The sequence below is a fragment of the Phoenix dactylifera genome, chromosome 3, assembly GCF_051530095.1.
Source record: "Phoenix dactylifera cultivar Ajwa chromosome 3, Ajwa_hap1_PhDact_Kaust_v1.1, whole genome shotgun sequence".
NCBI classification, from domain to species: Eukaryota; Viridiplantae; Streptophyta; class Magnoliopsida; order Arecales; family Arecaceae; genus Phoenix; species Phoenix dactylifera.
Genome location: NC_143192.1, coordinates 31194728 through 31221514, shown reverse-complemented (window position 1 = coordinate 31221514; position 26787 = coordinate 31194728). Strand labels below are relative to the sequence as shown.

At 39.5% G+C, this 26787-nt stretch overlaps 2 protein-coding genes and 1 pseudogene across 3 annotated transcripts in view; all 3 read left to right on the top strand.

The window, feature by feature from the left end:
• The window catches only part of LOC149768042 (uncharacterized), a 44959-nt gene extending 38623 nt beyond the window's left edge, over window positions 1–6336 (top strand). The window contains exons 1-3 of one of the 2 annotated variants that reach the window (XR_016399811.1): window positions 3920–4061; window positions 5366–5415; window positions 6178–6336. Coding sequence is in view for 1 of the 2 variants with exons in the window: in XM_089929536.1 (XP_089785662.1) it covers window positions 6178–6185 (8 nt within the window). In the remaining variant the exon portion in view is untranslated. Of the gene's footprint in view, window positions 1–3919; window positions 4062–5365; window positions 5416–6177 lie in introns of those variants that run through there. The other variant, XM_089929536.1, reaches the window with a different exon arrangement.
• Window positions 6337–9184: 2848 nt separating this feature from the next.
• Window positions 9185–10771, top strand: LOC103724367 (heavy metal-associated isoprenylated plant protein 39-like). Its single transcript, XM_008815597.5, has 3 exons — window positions 9185–9313; window positions 9445–9526; window positions 10363–10771. The coding sequence occupies exons 1-3, from the start codon at window positions 9305–9307 to the stop codon at window positions 10542–10544; spliced, it is 273 nt and encodes a 90-aa protein (XP_008813819.3). The 5' UTR covers window positions 9185–9304; the 3' UTR covers window positions 10545–10771.
• An 11815-nt stretch (window positions 10772–22586) lies between these two features.
• Window positions 22587–24028, top strand: LOC149768041 (uncharacterized; annotated as a pseudogene).
• The last annotated feature ends 2759 nt before the right edge of the window (window positions 24029–26787 follow it).

Below are 26787 nucleotides of genomic sequence, written 5' to 3'. Positions count from 1 at the left end.
GTATCACGAGTCGACTCCAAGCGTATCAAGTTCACTGGCATGAGCTCGAGTTGACTCCAGATAAGTACGAGTCGACTCCGACTGAGAACAGACAGAAGGACAGAAAGCTTCAACTCAGAACCTGTCAGCGAGTCGACTCCCGAAGTGCGCCGAGTCGACTCCAAGGAAGTAAGAGTCGACTCCAAGCAGTCACAGGCAGAAAAGTCAGAGAACAGTTTTTGGGTCTGAGATTCGAGTCGACTCCAGTGGAACACGAGTCGACTCCGATAGGTGGCAAGTCGACTCCAGAGAAAGCAAGAGTCGACTCTCAGCGGTACACAAAGAAAAAGTCAGAGAGCATTTTATGGACTCTGAGATTCGAGTCGACTCCCGCAATACGCGAGTCGACTCCAAGACACCGCGACCCCAAGACAGACAGAAAACCAAGTTACTGCCTCTGAGATTCGAGTCGACTTCCAGACAGCTCGAGTCGACTCCAAGACAGCTTCACGTCAAAAGGCAGAAGACCATCTTTCGGAAACTGAGAGCCGAGTCGACTCCAAGGAAGTTCGAGTCGACTCCAAGACTGGACGAGCCAAAAGACAGAGGATCGGGAGTTCGGGCTCTGAGATTCGAGTCGACTCCCAGGACAGTCGAGTCGACTCGAGTGGACAAAATTCAAAATTGGATCCACGGACTTCAGTGGATGAGCCGACTCTAAAATTGCCAAGTCAGCTCCAGAAGTTGACGAGTCGACTCCAGGTCAAGACGAGTCGACTCCCAGTCGTGAAGGCAACTTTAATTCAAATTTGGAACAGTTGCCGAGTCGACTCCAGAAAAGCTTGAGTCGACTCCCGCTACAGCCGAGTCGACTCCTGATCGCGCGAGTCGACTCCAACCCACCAACGGTCATATTGTCAGGCTGCGCAGAGTGTTCAGAACGGACAGAAAAAGCACTCTAACGGCTAGTTTCCATGGGGGTTGGCTTAAATAGCCACAGAGGACTGTAGCAAGGCAGAGAACAACCATTCCACTCCAACTAATCAAGCATTCAAGCTCTGCAACGTGCTCTTCAACGAAAAAGAGGAAGATCTGCATTTACTGCTTCCAACTACATCTTCCCAGCAATTAAAGCCTCCTTCTCCTGCATTCAAGTCGACTACTCTTTCAAGAGGAGACCAGAAGTTTAAGAAGCCATTCCTCATCTCCAATCTAAAAGCGTTTGAGGCTTCTTAACTTCATTTATTGTTCATATTGTTTTCATCTGCTTTTTGAGAAGCTCATTTTCTGTTTTCTTTCTACAACTTGTATTTACTTGGTTCAATCGGGGATTGAATCAAGGGGATTGAGGTTGGTTGGTGAGCCGAGTTAAAACCAACGTGTGTAAGGGTTTGATTGTGATCCCGGAAAAACAATCGGGGCGGTTCTAGTCGGTGAGCCTGGAAAAACCGACCGAGTTCGTTGTGAGCTCGTAAAACAACAAGTTTGGTTGTGAGCTTGGAAAACAACCGGCTGTAATCCAAGGGGGTTATAGTGAATTCCCAAGTGAGACTTGGAGAGTGGACGTAGGAGCAAGGGTTAGCTCCGAACCACTATAAAACCTTGTGTTTGTGTTGGATTGTCTCTCTTCTTCTTCCCCTCACATCACTCACAGCACTTAGCATTAATTAAATAACTTGCAATAGTTTTTAATTAGTCAACCACATCGTTTTAATTATTCAAATTATTTTAAAACCCAATTCACCCCCTCCTCTTGGGTTGTCTATCTGGGCAACAGTTTTCAAGAGCTAAAGCAAAGGCTGGTATCTGCTCCTATTCTTACTTTGCCAACCAGTACTGGGGGTTTTATCATTTATAGTGATGCCTCCAAGAAAGGATTAGGCTGTGTACTAATGCAGAATGATAAAGTAGTAGCCTATGCCTCTAGACAGCTGAAGCCATATGAGCAGAACTATCCGACACATGATTTGGAGTTGGCAGCAGTGGTTTTTGCTCTGAAGATTTGGCGACATTATCTATATGGTGAGCCTTGTGAGGTTTTTACTGATCATAAAAGCCTAAAGTATATATTTACTCAGAAGGAATTAAACATGAGGCAAAGAAGATAGCTTGAGCTACTAAAAGATTATGATCTAAGCATCAAATATCATCCGAAAAAGGCTAATGTTGTGGCAGATGCTCTTAGTAGGAAGTCAGCAGTAGGCTCCATATATTTGCTTACCACTCAGAAGCAGATTTTGAAAGATTTTGATATGATGCAGATCGAGGTGATTACCAAGGGTGCTGGAAGTATGTTGGCTAGTTTGTTGGTGCAACCTACCTTGATAGAAAGAATAAAAGCTGCTCAACAGATAGATGCACATTTATGTCAGCTTAGAAATGATGTGGAGAGAGGGTTACGACCCGAACTCTGAATACACCCGGATGGTACTCTGCGTTTTGGCAGTAGATTATGTGTGCCCAAGGATGCTGATCTAAAAAGAGAGATTCTGGAGGAAGCTCATCAGTCTCGTTTCTCTATTCATCCCGGCAGCACTAAAATGTATAGAGATTTACGGGAACATTTCTGGTGGAACGGCATGAAGAGAGAGATAGCAGGATTTGTAGCTCGGTGTTTCGTATGTCAGCAAGTAAAAGCTAAGCATCAGAGGCCGGCTGGTTTGCTAGAACCACTAGAGATTCCAGAGTGGAAATGGGAGCACATTACTATGGATTTTGTTACTGGGCTTCCGAGGACAGTAAGAAGGAATGATGCAGTGTGGGTGATTGTTGATCGCCTCACGAAATCAGCTCACTTTTTACCCTTTAGGGTTGGCACTTCACTTGACAGGCTGGCTCGGAGGTATATTGATGATATTGTGCGCTTACATGGGGTACCAGTAAGCATTGTATCTGATCGGGACCCCCGCTTTGTATCTGGATTTTGGAGAAGCTTCCAGACTGCTATGGGCACTGATTTGAGACTCAGCACTGCTTATCACCCTCAGACTGATGTTCAGTCAGAGAGGACAATCCAGACCCTGGAGGATATGCTGCGGACTAGTACTGTTGATCTGGGAGGTTGCTGGGATGATCATATATCACTAGTGGAGTTTGCTTACGATAATAGTTATCATTCTAGCATACAGATAGCACCTTATGAAGCCTTGTATGGAAGAAAATGTCGGTCTCCTTTACATTGGGATGATGTTGGAGAGAAGAAGTTGTTGGGCCCTGAATTAGTTCAGAGTGCTAGGGAGAAGATTCTACTGATCAGGAAAAGGCTCAAGGCAGCACAAGATAGATAGAAAAGCTGGGCAGATAAGAAAAGAAGAGAAGTGAAATTTCAGGAGGGGGACTTTGTATTTTTAAAAGTTTCACCTTTGAAGGGTATTACAAGATTCGGAAGACATAGTAAATTGAGTCCTCGCTACATTGGACCCTTTGAGATTCTTGCCAGAGTAGGGGAGGTTGCTTACAGATTGGCTTTGCCACCCGAGTTATCCAGTGTGCATCATGTCTTCCACGTTTCTCTTCTATGGAGGTACATTCCTGATCCCAGCCATATAGTACAGCATGAGCCCCTACAGATTGATAAAGACCTGACTTATGAAGAGTATCCTTTACGCATCATTGATCATAAAGAGCAGGTCCTGAGGCGACGTATTATCCCCTATGTGAAAGTTCAATGGAGCAACCATTCGGAGAGAGAGGCCACATGGGAACTTGCGGAGGATATGCGAGCGAGACATCCGCAACTCTTTGACAATGCAGGTATGTAAATTTCGAGGACGAAATTCTAATAAGGAGGGGAGAATGTGATAACCGCCCCACTCCCAAGAGAAACGGAGGGGGGGACATTATACCATCGTGCAGGCGTTCGTAACGCCTGATGGCGGGCGGTTACAACCATCCGCCTTCCCCTGCAATCAGAGGCTACAAGAAGCCCCGATCGGTGGAGACTTTCATCACCCTCTTCCCTTTTCTCCACTATCTCTCTCTCACAACCCTTCACGGTTGGCAGGACCTGGTGTTGGACCCGCGCCGCTGGAGCAAAAGGCCGCATCGCCGGAGTAGGAGGCGGACGACCACCTTCAGATCAGGTAAGCTCTAATTCCTGTTCTCTACAAATTATGCTTTGTAGAGTAGATTTAGAACAAAATAAAAATTAAAACGGGAAGGGAAGAAAAGGGAAGAAAGAGAGATGAAGAAGGGGAGGCAGACCGCGGCTACCGAGGCTGCCATAGGCGCAGCTGGTGCCGCCGGCCTCAAGCCGGCCCTCTCCCGAGACGATCCCCCTTCACGGGAGAAGGAAGGGGGAGGAGATTAAAAAAAAAAAAGAGAGAGAGAGACTTACTAGTGGTTGATCCGCAACCGCGGGCGCCGGCCTCGGTCGTGGGCCGCAGGTCGTCGGCCGTGGGACGCGGGTCACCGGCAGCGGGATGCAGACACGGCCGCGGGCCGCCGATGCGCCCCCGAGCACGACCACGGGCACGGCCGCGGGTGTGGCCGTGGGCGCCGCAGGCCGGCCGCCGGGCGCCATCGGCTGCTGCCCGTTCCTCCCAAGCCTCCCGAGCTCGCCCTCCTCCCTCCACGGGAGAAGAAATGGGAAGAAAGGGGGAAGGAGAAATCAGGAGAAGAGAAGAGGAGGAGAAGAAAAAGAAAGAAAAAAAAAAAGGGAGAAGAAGGTTCGGGAAGGAAGAAGGGAGAAAAGAAAAAGAAGAAAAGAAGAAAAAGAAAAGAAAAAGAAAAGAAAAGGAAAGGAAAAAAAAAGAAAAAAAAAGAAAAAGACCCTCAACGGGTCCGACTTAACGGGTCGGATCCGAGTTCGGGTCCGAACCTGTTAGGCCCAAATAAAAGAAAAGAAAAATGGGTTTAGCCAAATTTGTCTAAACCCGAGCCCAATCAGAATGGGCTAAGTCTGAATGAACCCAAACTGTGAATTGGGTTAAATCCGAACCAAATTAAGCCCAATTGAGTTGGTCTGAACCCAATCAAGCTGAGTTAGTCTCGGCAGACCCAAATTGAATATGAATCAAGACCAATTCAAAATCAGTTTAACTAAATTGAGACCAAATTGACTTCGGGTTGACCTTGACTCAAGCTTAAATCAGCCACATTGACCCTGGACCAAAATTAAATCTAATTGGACTTGAAATTGAGCCCAATAACCTAATCAGAAGACTAAATTGATCCGAAAGGGCTAGACCCAATTAAGAACCGAGCCCAATTCTTTAATTAAAGACCCAATTGACCTACATGAACCCAATCTGGTTCTAAATCGAGGCCAAGGGCTCTAAATTAAATAAATTGGACTTGAGATCCAACCAAGTAAATTCATGTTATGATAAATTAGAAAATTATGAAATAAATAGAGAATAATGTGACCCCTATGTGATTTATTTAGGTGATCAAGGATTTGTCACCCGGACGTAAGAAATTGGAAAGCATATTGCTGTAAGTAACCTTGGCACTGATCTTAAAGTTTTTAAATTACTGTTTATTTACAATTATAAAAATGTATTGGTTATGATATATTTTTCTCAAAATTAGGATCAAGTATATGATTGCATGTAATTCATGAATTTGATTAAAGAGCATCCTTCATGAATATTTGATGGTGTATGAGTTATGAAATTATGATTATGTTAGATTGTATGAAAAATGATATTTGGGGCATGTTTATGCATTTTAAATTATATAATGCCATTTATCATTTTCAAACCTATTTATGATGATTATGATTTATGAAAGAAAAAGAATATGATTTATGAACTCTCAGATAGCTATGACCATCTCTAGAAATAGAGGCCAGTCGACATCCTGGAGCTAGCATCTAAAGAATAACAGGCCCTCTGCCAACGGGTTAAAGTTGGTAACGAATAACAGAATTAGTCGACTAAGATTAACAGGCCCTGTCACGGGATTATAGTGACCATAGCAGCACATCCGTCTGAGAGTATGTTTTATAAAGTATGGATAAATGGCAATATTTTTATATGACTTGCATTATCATGATTATGAACTTTTATGGATAGAACATGCATTGCTTTATGACATGATTTGTGTATATCATCTATAAAATATTTTATTTTACATCAACTGTTGGCTTTTTTTAATCACTACATTGGCATAATTGTACTTGATCCAATAAGATAGTACCTGGTTACTTACTGAGCTGTGTAGCTCATACCTTTTTATCTACTTTTTTTCCTACAGATGATTAAGACCACTAGGAGCAGGGAGCTTGATGTTATTCAGGGTTGGGGTAATTGAAAATGTTATGTAATAATCAGATTTTAGAAGCTCTGTACTGTTCCAACTTCATGAACAATGTTATGACATTAGTAAATGAAACTATTTATTTTTATTATGAAATTTTATGTGGCTTCGTATTATTGTGTGCATAAGATAGCAATAGCACGGCCATGTCATGATCCGGATTTGGGGCGTGACATATGGCAACCTTATTTAACCAATATGAGCAAGCAATGTTCAGACCACCATGCATGCGCAAAAAAAAATGTTGCCATTATGAAGCCACCGATGCCTCCGCACTGGCCCAGAATTCACCAGTCTTCACCTTTAATGTCGATGGTCATCGTCACAGTTGTGACTACTGTGGAGGAATGTGCGTAACCGGACCCACCGGCCGGAATTTATATTGTTTTGGACGTTATAATACTTGAATGGTTGGATCATGGAGAACTTTTTTAGGTGCCAGAAAAGAAGAAACTCAGAGGAAATCAGGTGAGGTCGACACAGCCCAAACCCAGATACTTGGTTCATTGAGATCATTCTTTGTTTTCTTCAAGGTACGAACAGGTAGTGCTGGTAAAGGCATTAGCTATTGGTGCATGCGACATGATACAGTCTTTCCCCGTTCTAATTCCAGGCAAAGAAGGAAAAAGAAAACATTCTTCTGCTATCTCTCCTTGTTCGAGAGTAACATAGAATGATCAAGGAGGTACAATGTTAAAGTTTTTCTTTTTAGAATATAAATGAATCAGAGTTTGGAATAGCAGACCATGAACTAAAAATGATCAAAATTTGTGTACGTGTATCCGCATGCTAGATGAAGTTATACAAACAAAATCAATTCGAGCAGGTGTACCACCATGAATGATATGTTGAAAGCTTGGTTCTGCATGCAAAATTAACAAAATTGACTGGGTAATATGGCAAAATTTGTTTGTTAAAGGGTTAAGAGATTGCCACCATAATTTGTTAAGAGTAGTTTTGAGTTAGATGACTGCCAGAGGAATAGATAGCATCCAACTATGTGACTTCAACATTGAGGTGATATAGTCCCTTCACCATACTTGAAAGAGGCTAGGATTAACTCAAGAACCAATCGGAACTTGCTACATTGGTTAGTTTAGCTCAAGTTATAAACAAAGTTAGGCGTTTTAAATTTCGCAAAGGCAATTGGTTTGGACCGACCCAATCTAATATATATGTAGTACATACATGCATATATAAATTATATATTATATAATACTAGAATTCTATAAACGCTTCATACATGATGGAAGAAACAACTAGGAAGGGACTAAAGGAGATGCTATGCTGGAAGTCTAACACGTTTGCTGAATAAATCGTAAATAGTGGAGAATTAGCTATTGCTTCTTAAATAAAGCATCAATTTAATGGTGTTGTAATCTGCAGCATGTTATTTTCTATGTTAATAGATACTTTGAGTTTTGTTGATATAAATTTTTTTTGAATGTATTATGTATTATTTTTTTTGTGACTTGATCTCTATTGTACATTTATTTTTCAATAAAATTAATATTTTATTTATTAACTTTTAAAAATAAAATTAAGTATTCCAACAATCAATCCAAACTAAACCAATTTGGTTGGATCAAGTTTAGTTGGTTCTGATATTGATTGATTTAGTTCCAATTCGATCGGCCTAGTTTAACCTCTACCGTCATATGGATCTAACCCAATCGAAGTGGAGAGCTACTTCCTCATTATATTTAAGCTTCAATTGAATATTAATATGTCATTAGAAAAAATATGTCAATATCAATATTACAATACTCATATCATAACTGTTTGCTAATAAATCGTCATGCTGACATACAAATAATAGCTTAGTGGAAGAACTAAGATAATTGAAGATGGTGTAACAGATAAACGCATTAGTCTGTCAAAAACAAAGCGATGTTAAAACTAAAAAACTATATTATATCCCCCACTTCGGCTTCATTTATATTCTTGTTAGTTGTTAGGCGTTGGAACTGCAATTAAGCCCTATTTATTATTTCAAATTTACCGGTTAATTAGCATCCATGACGACAAATTTCAGGTCACTAAGCCTGTCACCGGAGGAAAGAAACCCTTCTTAAGGTCTAAAGTTGTCATAAATTCCAACTTCCCACCAACTTTTATTTGACGGAAACTGGTAATTATACTGGTAGTCAGCACACGGTTGTGAGGTTTCTAGAAGAATTGTAGGAATTCTTTAATGGTTGGGTTTCATCTTGTCGACAGTTTCCGGATCTTTATTTCCATGAACTAAAAAATCTGATCCTGGTTTTACATTTGATGTTAATCGTCTTGTAGAGCTTTAGTTGATTTTAATTATCTTGCTGCTGTCTAAAACAGCTGAGAGCAATTAAAATGTAGCTTCTGTCAGCTTCCCAGAGAAATAACGAGCCACAATGGAGTATCTGCGTCGTATGTAAGCACGAATCCTCTATGATATGCAACATAAAATGCTATCTATCGGAAAATAGATAGCTATCAAATAAAATAGTGGACTTCATAGCCATCGAGCGTGTGCTGTTAATCATAATATTTATTTTCCTAAGGAGTCTCGTCGGACAACATTTTCCTTCATAATGTTTTTTTTTTATGACACTTGTTTAAATTTTGTGAACCGTATATCCACAGATCAAGAATCTATTGTGGACTCGCCATAGCCTCTACTTTAGATTGCGTTTTAGAATCTCGTTACTTCGAGGAGAAGAAAGAATCTTGCACGGCGCAAAAGTCCACCCTTTCCGAGGAGTGGCCGGCGATACGACCTCGGACTCGCCTCCTGCGATTATCCTCACGTCAATTCATGTAACATATGGTCCAGTTCCAGTGCACCCCCAAACAATCTGAGATTAACCCAACCCTCCAATAAGAATGGAGTTCCCACCGGTATACTTCATGTCCCATTCTAAAAGCTCCATTTTAATTGGTAATGTTCGAGGGATGCAAAGGTCCTAAAAATGTTCAGCCTGAACAACATAACTGGATCCCTGTGTGAGGTACAAAACCCACCTTCCCCCAGTTCGTGCCACTTGGAAGGAGCAAATTCTGAGAAGTTCTTCTTCTCTGTCTTAAGATGGCACAGGTATGTCCTACAGCAGCATCAGATTCTCTCCCATTCTAATATTCTTTCATAACATAATCTATCCACTCAAATCTTTAGTTCTAAGCTTCTTCTATGTCTTTGCTTAATTATGTGCTCTGTGGACCAAATAGCAAAAGGTAGTGCTGAAGATTCTGGCCATGAATGATGCGAAGACAAAGCAGAAAGCAATAGAGGCTGCTGCGGATATCTACGGTATATCCCTTTTTTTAACTTGGATTTTCTTCCATCACCACAGTTTATCCTCAATTTTTTAGATCTTATCGGTGCACTATGAACAATGTTGAATCCTTCATCTTGTGCATGAAGATACTGGTCTTTCATACCAAGTGCCAAGCATTCAGATACCCGTAGTTTATAATGAACCACCTTCTTCCGTGTTTTCTCCTTCCCTTTCACATTAGAAGCTTAAAGTATGCAGGTAAATTAAACTAAAGTTGGTCTGTGTTTTAATCATAGTGTTTTATAACTTGGGGATGATTAGGAGTCTAGATTGCTTGCTTACTGGAAATTATCCTAGAAAGAATTATGGAGGATTGTGTAATTCGAGGAACCAATCCATAGTTGGCTGCAGGAATGTTCACCTCTCCCACCTGTTTAATTTTAATCAAATCAGTGGATTTGGCATTTAATTATTGTAAAGGATACTTCCTATGTAGTTTGCCGAATTTGCTTATCAAACAGCACCAGAGGAATTTGTAAACCAATTAGAATACATCAAGTTTTCATTTCATGCAAAGCAATAGTGGATATACTTCTTCCCAAGTTTCTATTTTCAAATCTTCAGAAATTTCCAGTGTTCATAATTTTTTTTTCCAAATATTATTTCTTCCTTTGAATAATTTTACAAATCACAATGGAGAGAATCCAGCAAATATTCATAAACCGGAACTCCAGCAATTTAAAAGAGCCAACACAGGAGGTGGTAACCGTGCTTTTTCTCTGGCATTCAAGTGCAATAATGTTATAAGATAAGAAAAAGAACTGCATGATTTCCAGTTTAATCACAGTATTATGCGATTCGGTAACAGGTATCGATTCAATAGCTGCGGATCTGAAGGACCAGAAGATGACCATCACAGGCGAGATGGATACAGTGGCGATCGCAAAGAGGTTGAAGAAAATAGGAAAGATTGATATTATATCAGTTGGGCCAGCCAAAGAAGAAAAGAAAGGACAGAAGAAAGAGGAAAAGAAGGAAGAGAAGAAGTAAAATAGTGCGGCATATTGATGCTAGTATTAGAGGCTTTTCTCCTAATAAACTGAGAAACTGTTTGAGAGTGCTCTGCAAATAGAAGTATGAAGTTTCACAATACAAACACCTTATCCTGTCATGATCTCAACCTCAGATCACTCCCAACACCTTTCCTGCCAAGTGGTTATAACCTGACAAAAGCTACAGATGAACATTATATGAAACTAGGAGATATCTTACACTTAGTTTTCTTATAGTATGACTTATTTTTTAAGACAGTGACAATTGGACATATCAGGCGTGCGCCTGCATAATCTCATTCCTTGACCTATTGCATGAATGAGACATCAACCTGCATGGTAGCAATATATAGCTGAATTAGTTCATCAGTATGTCACAAGTTGCATTTATTCCTTCAGCTTAGGCCGGCAGGTCAGCCAAAACAAGCAATACAGAATTGGTCATCAGCAGCGAGTGATCAAAATGAAAATGACACCGACGAACATTGCATTATTTCCCATCCCTTGTAGTTAATTTTTCTGTTATGTAAATTAGTCTTTCAGGGAACAATATCAATGTTGTTGTTGGTAGAACAACTTGACGCATTAAAATTATTGATGCAGAATAGAATCATAACCTGAATCAGGTGCAATGCAATGGGTATTCACCAACTTGAAATCAATTGAAAAATGACCATTTGTGAGCATGCTTGGTGACATCTTGTTGCACGCTGATAGAGAACTGCTCCTCTAATTGAAGCTCTCCCTTGCGCCTGCAGAGACTGAATCAAACTTGATGCCCATGTCTGTGGTTATCATAAACCTATCGAGACATCGTATTCGATCTGGTCCACACATTTTCTTAGCATTTATGGTGGATAGAAAACAATTATAAAGACTACTCTTGGATCTTGGATATTATCTTGAGAAGATCTCCTTCCAGAGTATTTTGAAGGCCACAAACATTTAAACTGAACCATTGTTCCCTCAACCTGCTGGTTGGCAAATCAAATCCCTCATCCTATTGGATGGCAGATCAAAGAGACAAATTCGGCAAAAACCATCAGTAGCTTGCCGTATTCAAACTTAAATCCTCCCCCTCCTCCTGGAGGCGGCAGACTGCAGATCGGTTGCCAAATGGAACTTGCCGAAGCGATGATACCGTCTGTTTCATTTATCAAATTTCTCCTATGAAATTGACTTAAAAGTTGATTAATATTCTTTAATTAAAAACATTGCAATTTCTCTTTCGGATGTTGCACATGACGTGAACAAAGCATGATGACAGTAAGATTTAAACAGGTATCCTGTGTCTCTTCCTTTAAGGCCAGTTGCATTAACATATTATTTCGCATTATTACATTCCAAATGTTTGAGTAGAAATTTTAATTTTAGTACACTAATAAAGTAAACTTGCTATAGAGCCAATAATCTTTCACTTCTTGCCGGAAAGTGTGATGTCGACTAAAGGTTTTGGAAATCAAAGTGACGCAGAGCAGGATGTCTCTGGAAGATACCGATGGGAGGAAATAAAATAATTTACTAGATTATGAAGCATCATAGCTATAGACACTTGGGCCTAGAATAAATAGGTGGTCATACTCTTAAAACAGGAACTCTTTAGTTCTATTGGATCCTCATCCTACTAACACTTTTCTTTTGCTTCAATTAGCCTTGCATTGGTCAAATCCCCCTTCAAATCTACCTCTAGTTGATAATTGCATCCTTGGTTGAGCCTAATTACACACAATTATATGAATCGACCCATTTCTCCCAATTTTAAACCTTAATTCACCTATTCTGATCTGATTCTACCTACCCTGAGCCATTCAAACTCGGTAAACATACTCTCCTACTGAATTCTATTTCAAATTGAGCAATTATAACATCAATTAAGCAAAATTCCTACTAATTCTATCAACTAATATTGAACAGGCTATTCCGAGATCGGCTGATCCAACCCTATCCATTTCTCTCCAAATTACAAATCTGTTATCCTTTTGTTCTACCCAATTTTAATTGATGGGCACAATTTGACTTTTCCATGTCCAATTTGTTCAAATTCTATGCATGCAAGTCAAGAGTCTCAATTTGATGATTTATAAGACTTGGTAAAAAGAGATCGCATTGGGCCTAAAAGTCTACCATGTGCTCCCTTCAAAGCCTGGGTGCCGCAATTAAAAAGTTCGCGGTTTTCAGATATCCCTACCTCTACTAACTAAATTCAACCTAAAATGCCTGAAAATCCACCTGAAATCATCAAAACATAAAAAATGGTGAGCTACTCTATTATGGCTTCCTCCCTCCTCCATCTATAAATAGATTATTGGAGGAGAGAATTGGATCCCTTCGAACTACTTCTGACCCTCTCTTTTCCAATTCTTTTAGCCCTTGCAACTTGGAGGTTTAACTTAGGATCCCTTAGCTATAGCTCGTTCCCACCTTTTTCCTCTCTTCTTCTTTCTCAATTCTCTGAGTTCTAATTGCTAGTCTGGCCATAACGGCCTCTCTAACTGCTAGCCCATTAAATCCGATAGCTAAGCTTATTTCTAAATTGGTTTAAAGTTCCAATCCGCTAATAGTTGAAGAACCGGTCTCCTGGCCCATACATAGAGCAATACAAGTCTAGGGGTTACGACCTGCCATCAAGGTCTCTCCAACAGCTAGCCCATTAAATTGTATGGTTAAGGGATACTATAGAAATGGCAACCCTTTGCAATCATCTTGGAGATGGTTTTTGGCCTTGTGGTTGATCTTGCACATTAATATTGGATAAGCTGTCCTCAGAAAGCTCCTTAGCCAATACAGTCTCCCTTTTGATGTTTCAGATTAAGGAAATGATTGGCACAACACCTAACAAAAAATGCACCCTTTCTGAATTTTCATATTTAATCCCCCATTACGCTTCTCTTTTTTTATTTTTCTCTTTTGGATAATACTTACAAGAAATCATACTACACGAGAATGAAAGCAAGAGAACATCATGATACAAAATTTCAGTAAGTTCTACCGGAGAAGGGGAGCTCCAATCCCATTGAGCATAGCCCAAATCTGGCATTAATGTGCACTGGCTAGGCCCAAATCATCTTGGACACAATCTACGGGATAAATTATATGCCAACGCATTAGCTCCTATTGGTGGGGTCTTCAATATAGTCCGATTGCAAGTTCAAATCTATTTCAATTTAAAACTCTTTTTCTCAAAACATATTCAGTATTCTAAATTAAAAGATGCGATATCGAAATCAATCAAACATAATCCGTATCAAAACCAATACGTTCAATTAAGCATCATACAATATTCTAGAAAAGGACATATAATACCATGCATCAAATTCATAAATCAAGAATAGTTAGACTAAAAAAATATTTATAATTTGTCGATATATCTAGAAAAATGATACATTACTTACATTGCAAATGCAATCCAATTAATCGATCTAATTAATCTCGTAAATCCTTCTCAAATATTCTAAAATTATACTTTTTATTAAAATTTCATCTTAATATTATAAAAATAAAAATTATAAATTCTAACACCCTCACAAGGCTAACCAAGCAGGAGTGTCCGGCTCTCCGGTCGGTCTGATCAAAGTGATATTCATCAAATCATATCCGGACTAGGGCACAAATGGTTCAACAAAGAACGAGGCGATCAAATCTAATAGTGTTTGGCAGGGGTCAGGGTGGAGGCTGACATGTCGTCCAACGATCCTAGACTAGAATCCTTCACCAGGGTCAATTCAAAATCACTATGAGGAGTTCCCTACTAGATTTAACTACCCTAGGAGAGAAAGTCCAATAAGAGAAAGAATCTCAGACCGAGTTCAATCAGGGGTCTGAGCTTAGTTGTCATTGGCATAGGTTAACTTGGACCAATCAACATGTCTGGCATGAGTCAAGAGAGAGAAACTTACAAGAGAGAGAAAGCTTGGGGAAGAGAGAGAATAGATAGAGAGGAAGAGAGAACAAGGTCTCTCTCTAACCAAGGGAAGAAGGAAGGAAGAGGATGGCTGTAAGTGATTCCCGAGGGCAGGGAACCATGGCCGGCCAACATGCGGCCGGCAGAGCCAAAACCAATAGAATAGGAGAATCATTTTTTTTTGGCCGTTGGCCTCTCATAGCGGCCATTGATTTGCCAAGAAGGTTGGGTGGGAGGCCGGGGCAGTCAAACAAGATCTGGCATCAAGAGGTGGCGATGCCGGTGGCCAAAAAAGGGAAGGAGGCACTAGTTTTCACAAAAACAGAGCATCTGATTCTTCACAAAAATCTAGCGATCATAGGCCAAATTCAAGGCTTTAAATAGTCCAGAAGAAGGAGGAGAAGATAAATCAAAGATAGCTGGGACCTTATCTGGTTCACGGCAGCATTTGGATGCAGTGCCAGCTTGGCAGCGACCGAGCTTTAAAAAGCAAACCGAAGAGATCTCCGGCTAAGAGCTCTGATTGGGGTTGGCTTTCTGGTGGGGGAGGAATGGAAGGATGGGGAGGAGCTTTTATAGAGCTCGGCCACGATCGGAATCCGACCCATAGTCAGATTCCGTCAGACCAACTCAGGGAGGAAGAAGACTCCATCGAGAGTCTTCTTCTTCCTCGTGCATAGCATGTGCCGATTTTTTTTTTAGCCAAAAGAGCTAGGCCGGTCAACCTGACTAGCCCAATCCACTAGGTCTTACAATATTCTCACTCTCCATCAATCTAGTTTAGATCCCTCTGCTTCCAATCGTCGCAAACATTATGGATTGCGACCGGGGCACTTGATAAGAAAAACAACGTGTTTTAATTGTGCAATGATCCAGAATTAACATGTTTACCAGTTTAAAATGGTGAGCTAATGCCTTTTTGTTACATTCATTACCAGAAGGACTCACTGTTTTTTTTTACTGAAACAGATGATTCATACAGTTCTAGTACAGATATATCCAATAAAGTCAAGAAACAACAAATTCCGGAGTGCTCTAGAGTAACTAGCTACATACGAAGCCACTCAGTCCGCGGCCCATTTGTCTCTCTAAAATATGCTTGGCTTGGAAGACTACACCACTACTCATCATAGCCCGAATATCCCTAAGTAGAGGGACCCTCTCCACTGCCGCTAGTGCCATCGTGAATCCATCCAATCATAGTGGTTGTATTACCCTCAAGAATGATTGAGGTCCCTCTGCTTCCAATCGTCGCAAACATTTATCGGTAGCGTCCGGAGCACTTGACAAGAAAACAACGTGTTTTAATTGTATAATGGTCCAGAATGAACATGTTTACTAGTTTAAAATAGTGAGCTAATGCCTATTTGTTGCATTCTCTAGCAGAAGAATCCACTATATTTTGTTATTTTTTTGACTTCTCTAATACGTCAAATTGGATATGGATTTAATACAGATGCCTCAAATAGTCATGGCTGATGGCAGGCCACCGAAGGTGAGCACATGCTCTACGAAGTATATATATATATACTCCTCACCTCTGAGACGGCATGTGAGTCCTGCCATATCGGATGAGAGGAATGGCGAACCCACTATGAAAAGTTTCTTGGGAGTTCGGGCACAAGGGCACACCAGCCATAAGGGTCGGGCACTCTTGTCCGTTATGCGAGTTGAACGGGGTGTTGGAACCATGCGAGTGGGTCGTGCCTTCAGTAAAATAGAAATTTTCTTGGCCAGCTTTTTAAAGGAAGATGAGACCGGGACGTGTACGCTGGAAAAGGAACGGGGGCAAAGCATGGGAGATGCTTTGGCACTGCGTACACGTTCATCTCCTTGGCGGTTCATGCAGACCAGGGCCTAGTGTGAAGAGCCATCTGACCGTTGCAGATAAGCTGGTGACTTTTCTTATTGGGTAGCCGTTAAAATAATTTTATTAACCCGTATCTCTCTCTCTCTCTCTCTCTCTCTCTCTCTCTCTCTCTCTCTCTCTCTATATATATATATATATATATATATATATATATGGAGCTCAGCTTGTGCAAATCTCTTTATTTATTGGATGAACTTTGATATTAATAGTGGCAATATTAATATACTTGATCAATACTAACATTTTTAACTTAATATATGATAATTATTCATATTGCTGGTATTAATATGATTATTGCTTAATTGATCATTGAATCTATCTATTTATAATAATCTATCGCTTTATTATATTGTATTTCAAAAATAATTAAAAAAGAAGAAAATAACTATACTTCAGGCATGGCATTGAACCAATATTAAAGATGCTGGTTCTGAAATGACAAGAATTTTTGCACGTAAGATCCGTTTGTCATATAGATACCAATATTTATGATGGAGTTCTTGATTGAAGAAAAAAATTGTACCTTACATATCAAATGGGGTCATTATTAATGATAAAAATTTCTGCATGAAGATTTAATTTATACGTTAGTAATATTAACATCAAAAATTTATGTTTGACTATCATTAAAATTTATTACTTAATATTCAACAAAAAATTAAACTGTTGAATCATCAATAAAAATATGGCTTAATGGGCAAGCCAATGAATTTCTGCTAGATCATCATTAAAGCTCGTTGCTCAATTAAATTAATGCACAAAAAAAATTTAGCTATTGAAATATTCTATTTATTATAGTTTATTTTACTAGTATACTACACTTTAATAATAGTTGAAAAAAAAGAGGAAAAAAAAGCATTTCATGTATATTACGAGTTATATACTAATTTGACTAATTAAATTGGTACATGTGTTTATTAAATGTAATTTAATTTACATTAGATTTTTCAACGTGGGACTCGAAATTATTGGATAAGTTGAGATGGAAGCTTTAATGATTGAACATTTCAATCAAAAAACAAAATAAAAAATTAGTCTGAAATTATTTTGAAATAAAACGTTATATTTAAAATTTAGAGGTTGCCCCGACTCGAGACTCGATTACTCTGAGGACCCCTTGGAGGTTAGTGGGGGTTGTTGGGGAATGCATACCACGTGAAGTCACTTTATTTTATTACTAATAGAAGCACGTAATTCACGAGCCCAATTGACCATTCCTCACCGCCTCTTGCATATCGGCAGTCCCACCGTTTGAAAGACCCCCATTCCATGCCAATGTAGCTTACTCCACCCAAAACATGGGCATCCCCGTCCGCTTCCTCCTGCTCCTCTTCTCTCTTTGGCATTCCGGCTCTCCGGCCACTGCTCGACCACCCAAACGGGCCGTACCACTGTCCTTCGACAAGCCGAAAACTTACATCGTCCATGTCCATCGAAACCTCGCCTCCTCTTCGTCGGAGAACCCCGAAGAACTGGAGAAGTGGTACAAGTCCTTCTTACCCTCCGACATGTTGCGCTCCGGCGAGCCGCGGTTGATCCACTCTTACACTGTCGCAATCAGTGGTTTCGCCGCGAGATTGACCGAAGAAGAACTGTGGGACGTGAAGAAGAAGCCCGGCTTCATCCACGCCTACCCCGACCGGCTAATTCCTCTCCAAACCACCCGCACGCCGGCCTTCTTGGGCCTATGGGGGAACACCGCAAGCTTCTGGAACAGCTCTAACTACGGCGAAGGTGTGATCATCGGCGTGCTGGACTCCGGAATCTCGCCGGACCACCCTTCGTTCCGCGACGAGGGAATGCCCCCTCCACCTCCAAAATGGAAGGGGGCTTGCGACTTCAGCACCTTCAAGTGCAACAACAAGCTCATCGGGGCGAGGTACCTTGTCAGGGGCTGGGACTTCATGCACAAAACCTACGATGGAGGGGACCAAGAAGAACCCACTACAGTAAAAGTGTGAAAAGCCGACGCTTAAATGCCGACGCTAAGGGAAAGCGTCGGCATTTCCTGCTCCCGCGCCAACCTTTCCCGACGCTCTTGGTGAGCGTGGAAAATTTGAAGCATTGGACGACGCTTAAACGCGTCGTCGTAGACTTGAGGCTAAAACGACGCTTATAAGCATCGCCAAGGCCCCCTTAAAACGCAGCGCCCGACCCCAAGCCCGCATTCTTGCCCTAGCTACTCCCGATACCCCTTATTTTTCTCTCCGGCGCTGCCCTTGCCTTCGTCTCCGGCGCTGCCCTTGCCTTCGTCTCCGGCGCTGCCCCTATCTCCCTCCTCTCCGGCGGCTGAAAGCCACGAATCGGACTTCCTTGACGCCAACGGCCACGTTCCAGAAGGCCTATCTCCTCTCCGGCGTCGACCGACCGACCCCATCGCGCGCTCCGCCCGAGGTAGTTTCTCCTACTCCATTCTCTCCCTCCGTCTCGCTTGTTCTCCTCCTTCTCCTCCTTCCTCAACACGCTCCTTCTCCTCTTCTTTTGTATAAGCCTTGATCGAGCTTCGTCCTCGAGAATCACACCAACTATGGCAAAAATATGTTTTAAGGGGATCGGAGCAGCTCAAACTAGGTTAGTGCCTCCTTTGTAATGGAGATGAGCAACATTTGATATTAGAGACATCAATATGTGCTGTAAACGATAAGCCACCTACTAAATTTTTTCTCTGCGGAGAAGATGGATTAGGATCGACAAGATCGTGCCTACTGTCTAGACTCTTTTCAGCACTTCTGGGTTACTAATAGATTTTTGCAGTAATTTTTGCATACTCAAATTTCTGGGCTACATAATTTGGTACATTTTGAAGAAGTAATTCTCATATTTAGTTAATCTTGTGGAATTATGCCTGACTTAAAATATGTTATTAAAATGCACTTTCAGAAATTTAGAGCCTCCATTAATTCAAATTTCTTAAAAAAAAATGTGTATATGATACAGTGTATACATATAAATATATATACATAGTTACATTGTTCATACATAGATACTTATATGTGTGTATATATTCATGCATATGATGTATATTCATTGATATGCATGTATTAATAGTTTATGTAAATGCATATGCACATGCATAGATTCATGCATATGTTCAGTGAGATGTATAATATTTGTAACATATGTGCGCATGTACATGTATACATGGACTTATTTAAGTGTTCATATTATTAGCACAGACTATTTTAGGTATGAATGTTTGCATTTATGTATTGTTTTGGTCAAGAGCGAACTATGTAGGACAAAAATGATTGCTAGCTTATTAATTGGCAATTTCAGCATGAGCTTTTGTCCCTTGTTATGACTTGCATTAATGTGAAGATATCATTTAAGTCTATTTTGTATCATGGATGAAACATATTGACAGCTTTGAGTTGCTCTATGTACCTTAAAGTTTGTTTGGCGTCACTCCTGTATAATGCTTTTTCTTCTACTGTTGCTGGCTCCAAGAACCTTCTTAGTCTATGATATAGTTAATTTAGACAGTAATATCTTATTGTTACATGGATATGTTTGGCAGACCCTGCCAATCTAGATTGCACAGAAGGGTATACACCTATAAGATAATCATAATAATTAAGATGATTTAATATTTATAAATGCATGTAATATGTCCGTATAATGTTACAGGTTTATGTGTGGTTTATCACTTTGATCACCAGAATATGACAACAGAACAGTTCTATCGTTAACTCAAGCAATATACAAAAGGGAAACTAGTTAAATTCTGAAATATGTGCATTTCCAATTTGATGCAATGTACAGACTATTGCATGACTTTATGTGTTCCTGTTTTGTCTAGTTTGGTCACCCATCAAGCAATGGGAAAAGTAAGAATAGTAAAAGAATTTCTTGTTCAATCTTTATTAGAATGTTGATTTAATTGTTCATATGACAACTAACGAAATTCTTTTTGTTACGAACAATAGAAGGTTTAGGTGAAGACTTGTTGCCTATATGAGATAATTGGAGATAGTTTTTTATACAAGGAATTTGTTGTAAGTGATAATGATGGCCTTTATGTTGATTCAACATGTGCTTGCAAAAAAGAGACATTGATGTTCATCCTGAGGTTTGTGGATACCTTTGCTCAAAATGGCTTCCAGTAATGGACTGCTATTTTTGTGATCTCTCTGCAATAGGTTTTTCTCACAAATCAGCAAAGTTTGCCCATTTGTTTGGAAAACAAAATGTTCACTTGTCCATTTTGATGACTATGTGAGTAGGTTTTGTGGCAAGTTGGTTGTTGAAGAATATAGGTTCTTCCAGAAGATATGGAGCAATATTTTAAAGGACCAATGCAAGCTTTTGATTCTGCTACTGTTTATAGTGTGCAGTGACCTTAATGTGTTTCTTATGATTGATGCATGGCGTATTTAAAAGAAATCTGTATACTTTAGAATAGAAGCTCCTACTGACTTGGGTTGTAATGCTAGTTGTTCAGTTTTCTGCTGTCTATCATATTAATTTCCCCGGCAGTGTTTGCTTTTATAATCTAGTGATTCCAACATATTTATGCATTCGCTTGTCAGTATATTGCTTTTGCCGTGGATGATTGAAGTTGTTAGCTATAGAATTATTCTACTACTGGTTCTTTTCTGCTGGCATAATCTGGCTAGAACCTTCCTTACTGCAGATCTTCCAGACAGTAGCCCAGAAATTTCAAACTGTGGTGCAGTGCGTTAGTGTAGCTGTTCATTATTATTTGGTTAGTGGAATTTGATCCTCCAGATTATCCTTGGTAATAAAGTAACAAGAATATTTAATTATTTGCCATTATCATAGATTTTATGATTTACTCATGAATTGCCCATGACTGATTCAAAAACTTTGATGCCTTACAAATTAATGATGCTATATGTTGTTACTGGTGGTCTTGTTTTTGCTACTATTTATGGTTAGTTCTCACCAATTCTATTTTTCTTGTGAAGAAATATAATAGATAGTTCAATAATCAAAGTTTCTTTATTTTTGTTGTTTTTCTAATCTTTGATCACCAGAAATCTTTCCAAACGTGAATTGTCCTCATTAGCTGAACTGTGCCCAAGAGCAGTAGAGTATAGAGATCAAATTGGTTTGGTATTAGAGTATCCATGTCATTCAATTGGAGCACATGTTAAACAACTGATGATCAAAAAGATTGACACAATAGAAGCTTATACATGTTAAACAACTGATAGTTCAAGCAAGCTATATATTGCAGGGCTTTAGTTTCTATCATTTCTCTGTTCTAATTGCAATTTGAGGAGTCCTAATTAGAGTAGGATAAGTGCAAAGTTTAGACCAAAAAAGGAATCTTATATTCTAGTTGTCCAGTAGATGCAGGGAGACATTCTTGTTGTATCAATATCATCGAATATACTTTATATTATATTTAATGTAGCTTTCTTCTTGAGAACATGATTTTGAATTAAATATTCTGGCAAAACTTTTCCTGCCTGTCTAGCTACTATCTCTGCTTTAACTATCATAGCTGGTATCCCAGTAGTTTAGGATACCAGCTATGAGTTTTTTTTAAGAGCTACGACATTGGCATCTCAAATAGAGCATCATGAAATACGAAAATACATGCTCTTCTGAGAAGCATTATCTTCATTCCAGACAACATATTCGGACATTTAAACATATCAACAACTTGCAAGGATAAGAAATCAAACAGTAGGTGAGTTGATGTTTCTCGAACTGGTTGTTGTTGACATTCTTAAATAAATTTCATGTGTTCATGCTTGCGTTGGTACATCCACAGGGATTGTAGGTGAAGAGCCCTCTCTTTCACCCCTTTCACCGACACTGTTATCTGCAAACTTTAAGCTTGCTGAGTGGTAACCTTTCTCTTTCTCATTCTCATTCCATTCAGCTGCATAATATACTTCTTCTGTTGCATTTGGTTTCGTGCCTTAATTACATGTGGACCTTTAATTACAAGTGGACCCCATTGTGGGAAATAAATCCGCACGATGGGTAGGGTGCAGCACATGAACATTAATTACATTAATTACTTTGCATTTTACTTAATTTTGTTTATCTTTTTTTTAAAAACTGCAGTTCAATCGGTATTCTAATAGAATGGACAAAAGTTGGATAAATAAGTTAAGATCTAGTGCTGAATATTTGGATGGAGTTCAGAATTTCATTAAGTTTGCTTTTGAGAAATCTAATATGAACGGAAAGATTTTATGTCCATGTCAAAAATGTGTAAACGGTTCTGCTCTTGATCCAAAAATTGTTGAAGAACATTTGGTATGGAATGGTTTTCTAAAGGGTTATACTGAATGGGTACTCCATGGAGAGTTCATACCTTCATGTAACCAACCCTCCGATCTAGAAGACACCTTCAATTTTGAATGTAGTGACACGGAACAAAATTCTGTAGAAGAAGATGATATAAGGGGCCTACTTAGATATGCTCTTGGACATAATATCAGAACTATAGGAGAAGATGAGCGTGCAGTTATTGATCAGTCCATGCATGTTGAGGAATCTATACATGCTGATGACACAGCTCATTATGATAACTTGGTGAAAGATTGTGATCAAGAATTGTATCCGGGTTGTAAGAATTTTATGAAGATTTCTTTTCTTCTGCATTTATTACATTTGAAATATTTGAATGGGTGGTCCAGCAAGTCTTTTACCATGCTTCTTCAATTATTAAAGGATGCATTTCCGGAAGGTGTTACTCTGCCATCATCTTCATATGAAGCCAAAAAACTGATAAAAGAGTTGGACCTTGGATATGAGAAGATACACAGTTGTCCGAATGACTGCATTTTATATCGTGGTGAAAATAGGAATCAAGAGTCGTGCCGAATATGTGGAACACCACGATGGGGAAAACATAAAGATGACGAGAATGATTCGTTGACTGAAGTGGATGCTGCACCGACTAAGAAAAAACTGGCTAAAATTTTGAGGTATTTTCCTCTTATACCAAGATTGAAAAGGATGTTTGCATCACCGAAGACGGCTTCCTCGATGAGATGGCATGACGAAGGCCGTACAAAGGATGGAATGTTACGACACCCAGCGGATAGTCCCGCATGGAAAGCATTTGATGATAGGCATCCCGAATTTGCTTCTGATGCTCGCAGTGTCAGACTGGGTTTGGCTACTGATGGGTTTAATCCCTTTCGAACTATGAGTTCTACATATAGCACTTGGCCGGTTGTTTTGGTTCCATATAATTTACCTCCATGGATGTGTATGAAATAGTCTTCACTCATTTTGTCAATGGTTATTGTTGCCCAAGGTGACAATCCGAGAGGGGGGGGGGGTGAATTGGTTTCTTCTAAATTTTGGTGTTTTAAAAGTTTTCTTAATTAAGTGCGGTGGATGCTTTCTTAAATTATTTGAATGAGTTAAACTAGAACAAAGATGGAAGATATTGCAAGAATAAACGTAAGCACATGCACAACACAAACACAACAATATATAGTGGTTCGGTGCTCTCCTTAGCACCTACGTCCACTCCCCAAGCGACCCCTTGGAAATTCACTATAATCCCGCGGATTACAGTTGGATTGTTTTCCGGGCTCACAATCCAAAAACCTTTGTTGGTTTTACGGGCTCACCAACGAACCTATACACTTTGGTTTTCCGGGTTCACCAAAAACCTTTGTTGGTTTTGCGGGCTCACCAACGAACCTTTACCCTTTGGTTTTCCGGGTTCACCAAAAACCTTTGTTGGTTTTACGGGCTCACCAACGAACCTTTACACTTTGATTTTCCGGGTTCACCAAAAACCTTTGTTGGTTTTACGGGTTCACCAACGAACCTTTACAAATAGTTTGACAAACAAAAAGAAAGATTCAAACTCCTAAATGAGCAAATGTAACAATATTAACTACAAATAAGAGTTAGAAAATATTTATCGCTTTGAAGTGGCTTCTCTCTTCTTTGTCAAGGATGCTTCACTCTTCAAGGGAGGATGGAGCTCTTGATGACTCTTTGAATCTGCTCAACCTCTTTCTTTGATTCTTGAATGAAGCTCTTGAATGAAGAAGATTAGGGCACTTTTGTTTTCTTGTGTACTCTTTGATATTCCTTGCAAAAGTTATTCTATCTGATGAATAGTGCCCCTTTAAATAGCTTCCCACATCCTTTGGTCAAGCCCCAATGGTTAGATTTGAAAAACTAGCCGTTACTGACCTTGGGAAGGACAAAAAGTACATCTGCAGAACTAGCCGTTATGCTTCAGCCCGTGTTTGGGTCGGCTCAACCTGTCCTTGGGTCGACCCAACTTTCACTTGGGTCGACTCAAACATTCCTTGGGTCGACCCTCTCAGAAAACACAGAAACTTGAAATTCAGCCTTCCTTCCCTTGGGTCGACCCAACCTTTCTTTGGGTCGACTCAAACCTTGGGTCAGCTCAAACTTTTCTTGGGTCGACTCAAACCTTGGGTCAGCTCAAATTTTTCTTGGGTCGACCCAACTTTCAGAAAATTCAGAATCTTGAATTTCAGCCTTTCTTCACTTGGGTCGACTCAACCTTTCTTTGGGTCAACTCAAGGTTTACTTGGGTCGACTCAACTTCTTCTTGGGTCCACCCTCTCAGTAAATCCAGAGAACCATTTTCTGAGTTGTTTGAGGATCTTGATGTTTGGGTCGACTCATGCTTTCCTTGGGTCGACCCAACTCACTGTTCATCTGTGCCATTTTTGCAGAAGTGTGCCAAATGATTTCTTGATGTGCCGGGGTCGACCCAATCATCCTTTGGGTCGACTCAATCCACACTTTGCTGCATCTCAAGGTTAGATTCATTCAAATAAACAATGAAATGTATCTATATCAATTTATACAAATATACTGAGAGTAACAGACTTATAAATGAAGTATCGTTTTAACTTATAACATACTCTTGTTAAATGCTTGTTAATCATCAAAATAACACTATCATCCTCAATCTCCCCCTTTTTGATGATTACAAAATAAAGAGTATGAGCCTATTGATACTTGTCTTTAAAATCAGTTTTTGAAAGGGCTTAACTTGCTGAATTTCAGCTTTTCATATATAAGAGTGAAGTCTCCCCCTAAATCATTCAAATGTTGCCAATTTGACTTTTTGAATTACTCCCCCTTTCATTTATAATTCATTAAAGATGAAACTCCAAAAATTTGAGATAAAACATGAGTTTCAGATTATGTATCGAGGTGTGAAAGGTGCGTGCCAAATTCTGAAATTATATGTGCCAAATTCTGAAATTTGATATAAATTTTTGACTTGATCATTTTCATTGTTGCAAATTGCTCCCCCTTGGATGTATATGCTTTCCTATATGATTTTCAATTTGTTTTACAAATTATTTCTCTTTCTTTCTTTACTTCTCCTCTTATTACTCTATCTTTACTTCTCCCCTATTACTCTTTCTTTACTTATCCTCGTTTTTGTTACTCTATTTACTCTATCTTTACTTCTCCCCTATTACTCTTTCTTTACTTCTCCCCCTTTTTGTTATCATCAAATAGGTACATGGGAAAGGACACAATAACAAACATTCAAACTTCATTGATCAAAATAGGAACATTTTAGTACAATCATGCCAAAAACAAAAGCAAATACAATGTTCCTCAATCAAGGTTCAAAATACATGATCAACACAAAATACATATGAGAACTAGATACATATCCTAGGCTCTAAACAAGATCGTGAGACTCTCCCAGATCGCTTGGCTACGGCTCTCTCGGGTCCCATTTCTCCAAGATCTTGAAGTAATCTACTGTTTGGAGATGATTGGAGAAGATTTGAGAGTGGAAAATAAGGTTTTCGGAAGAGGACAAAGGGTAAACAGTGCCCTAGATAGCTCACGGGTCTCCCTTTTAACAGTGGGATCCCGACGTTGGGTCGACTCAAGAAACTTCTTAGGTCGACTCAACGTTGGGTCGACCCTATTCTGGGTTGGGTTGACCCAAGTGCAGAATTTTTCTTTTCTCTTTCTTTTTGCTTCTAAAAATTTTCCTTGCTTCCAATCCTTATAAATTCTTTCTGGGACAATGATACATGAGTAAGGAATCTATAGATAACAAGTTTGACTCATGTTTCATGGATTTTTAGAAATTGGAGGAATGTATCATGAGACTACTTGCTCCCTTTTATATTTCTTCAATAAAAAGGATCACATATACCTAATTCTCTCCTTAGCGTGCAGAATCTATCTTCACTCAAGGGTTTTGTGAATATGTCGGCTAATTGTTTTTCAGTGCATATATGCTCAATACATATATTTCCATTTTGCACATGATCCCTAATAAAATCATATCTTATTTCTATGTGTTTGGCTTTAGGAATGAGATATTTAGGATATAAGCCAGAAGTGATCTCTAAATGTAGATTCCAAAGATAGTTTTGAAATCAAGTGTAGAAGGAATCTTTTTCAAGTTATTTCAAGGAGTATCAAGAATAATATTCAAAGAAAGCACGAATGAAACTTCAATACCCTTTTTTTTTTTAATATATTAAGTATATAGCAACATGA

What these genes read in the sequence shown, in the direction of transcription:
- LOC103724367 (XM_008815597.5), top strand. An exon ending in GGCTGCTGCGGATATCTACG is followed by an intron (nt 9,527 to 10,362) that starts GTATATCCCTTT and finishes ATTCGGTAACAG; the next exon opens with GTATCGATTCAATAGCTGCG.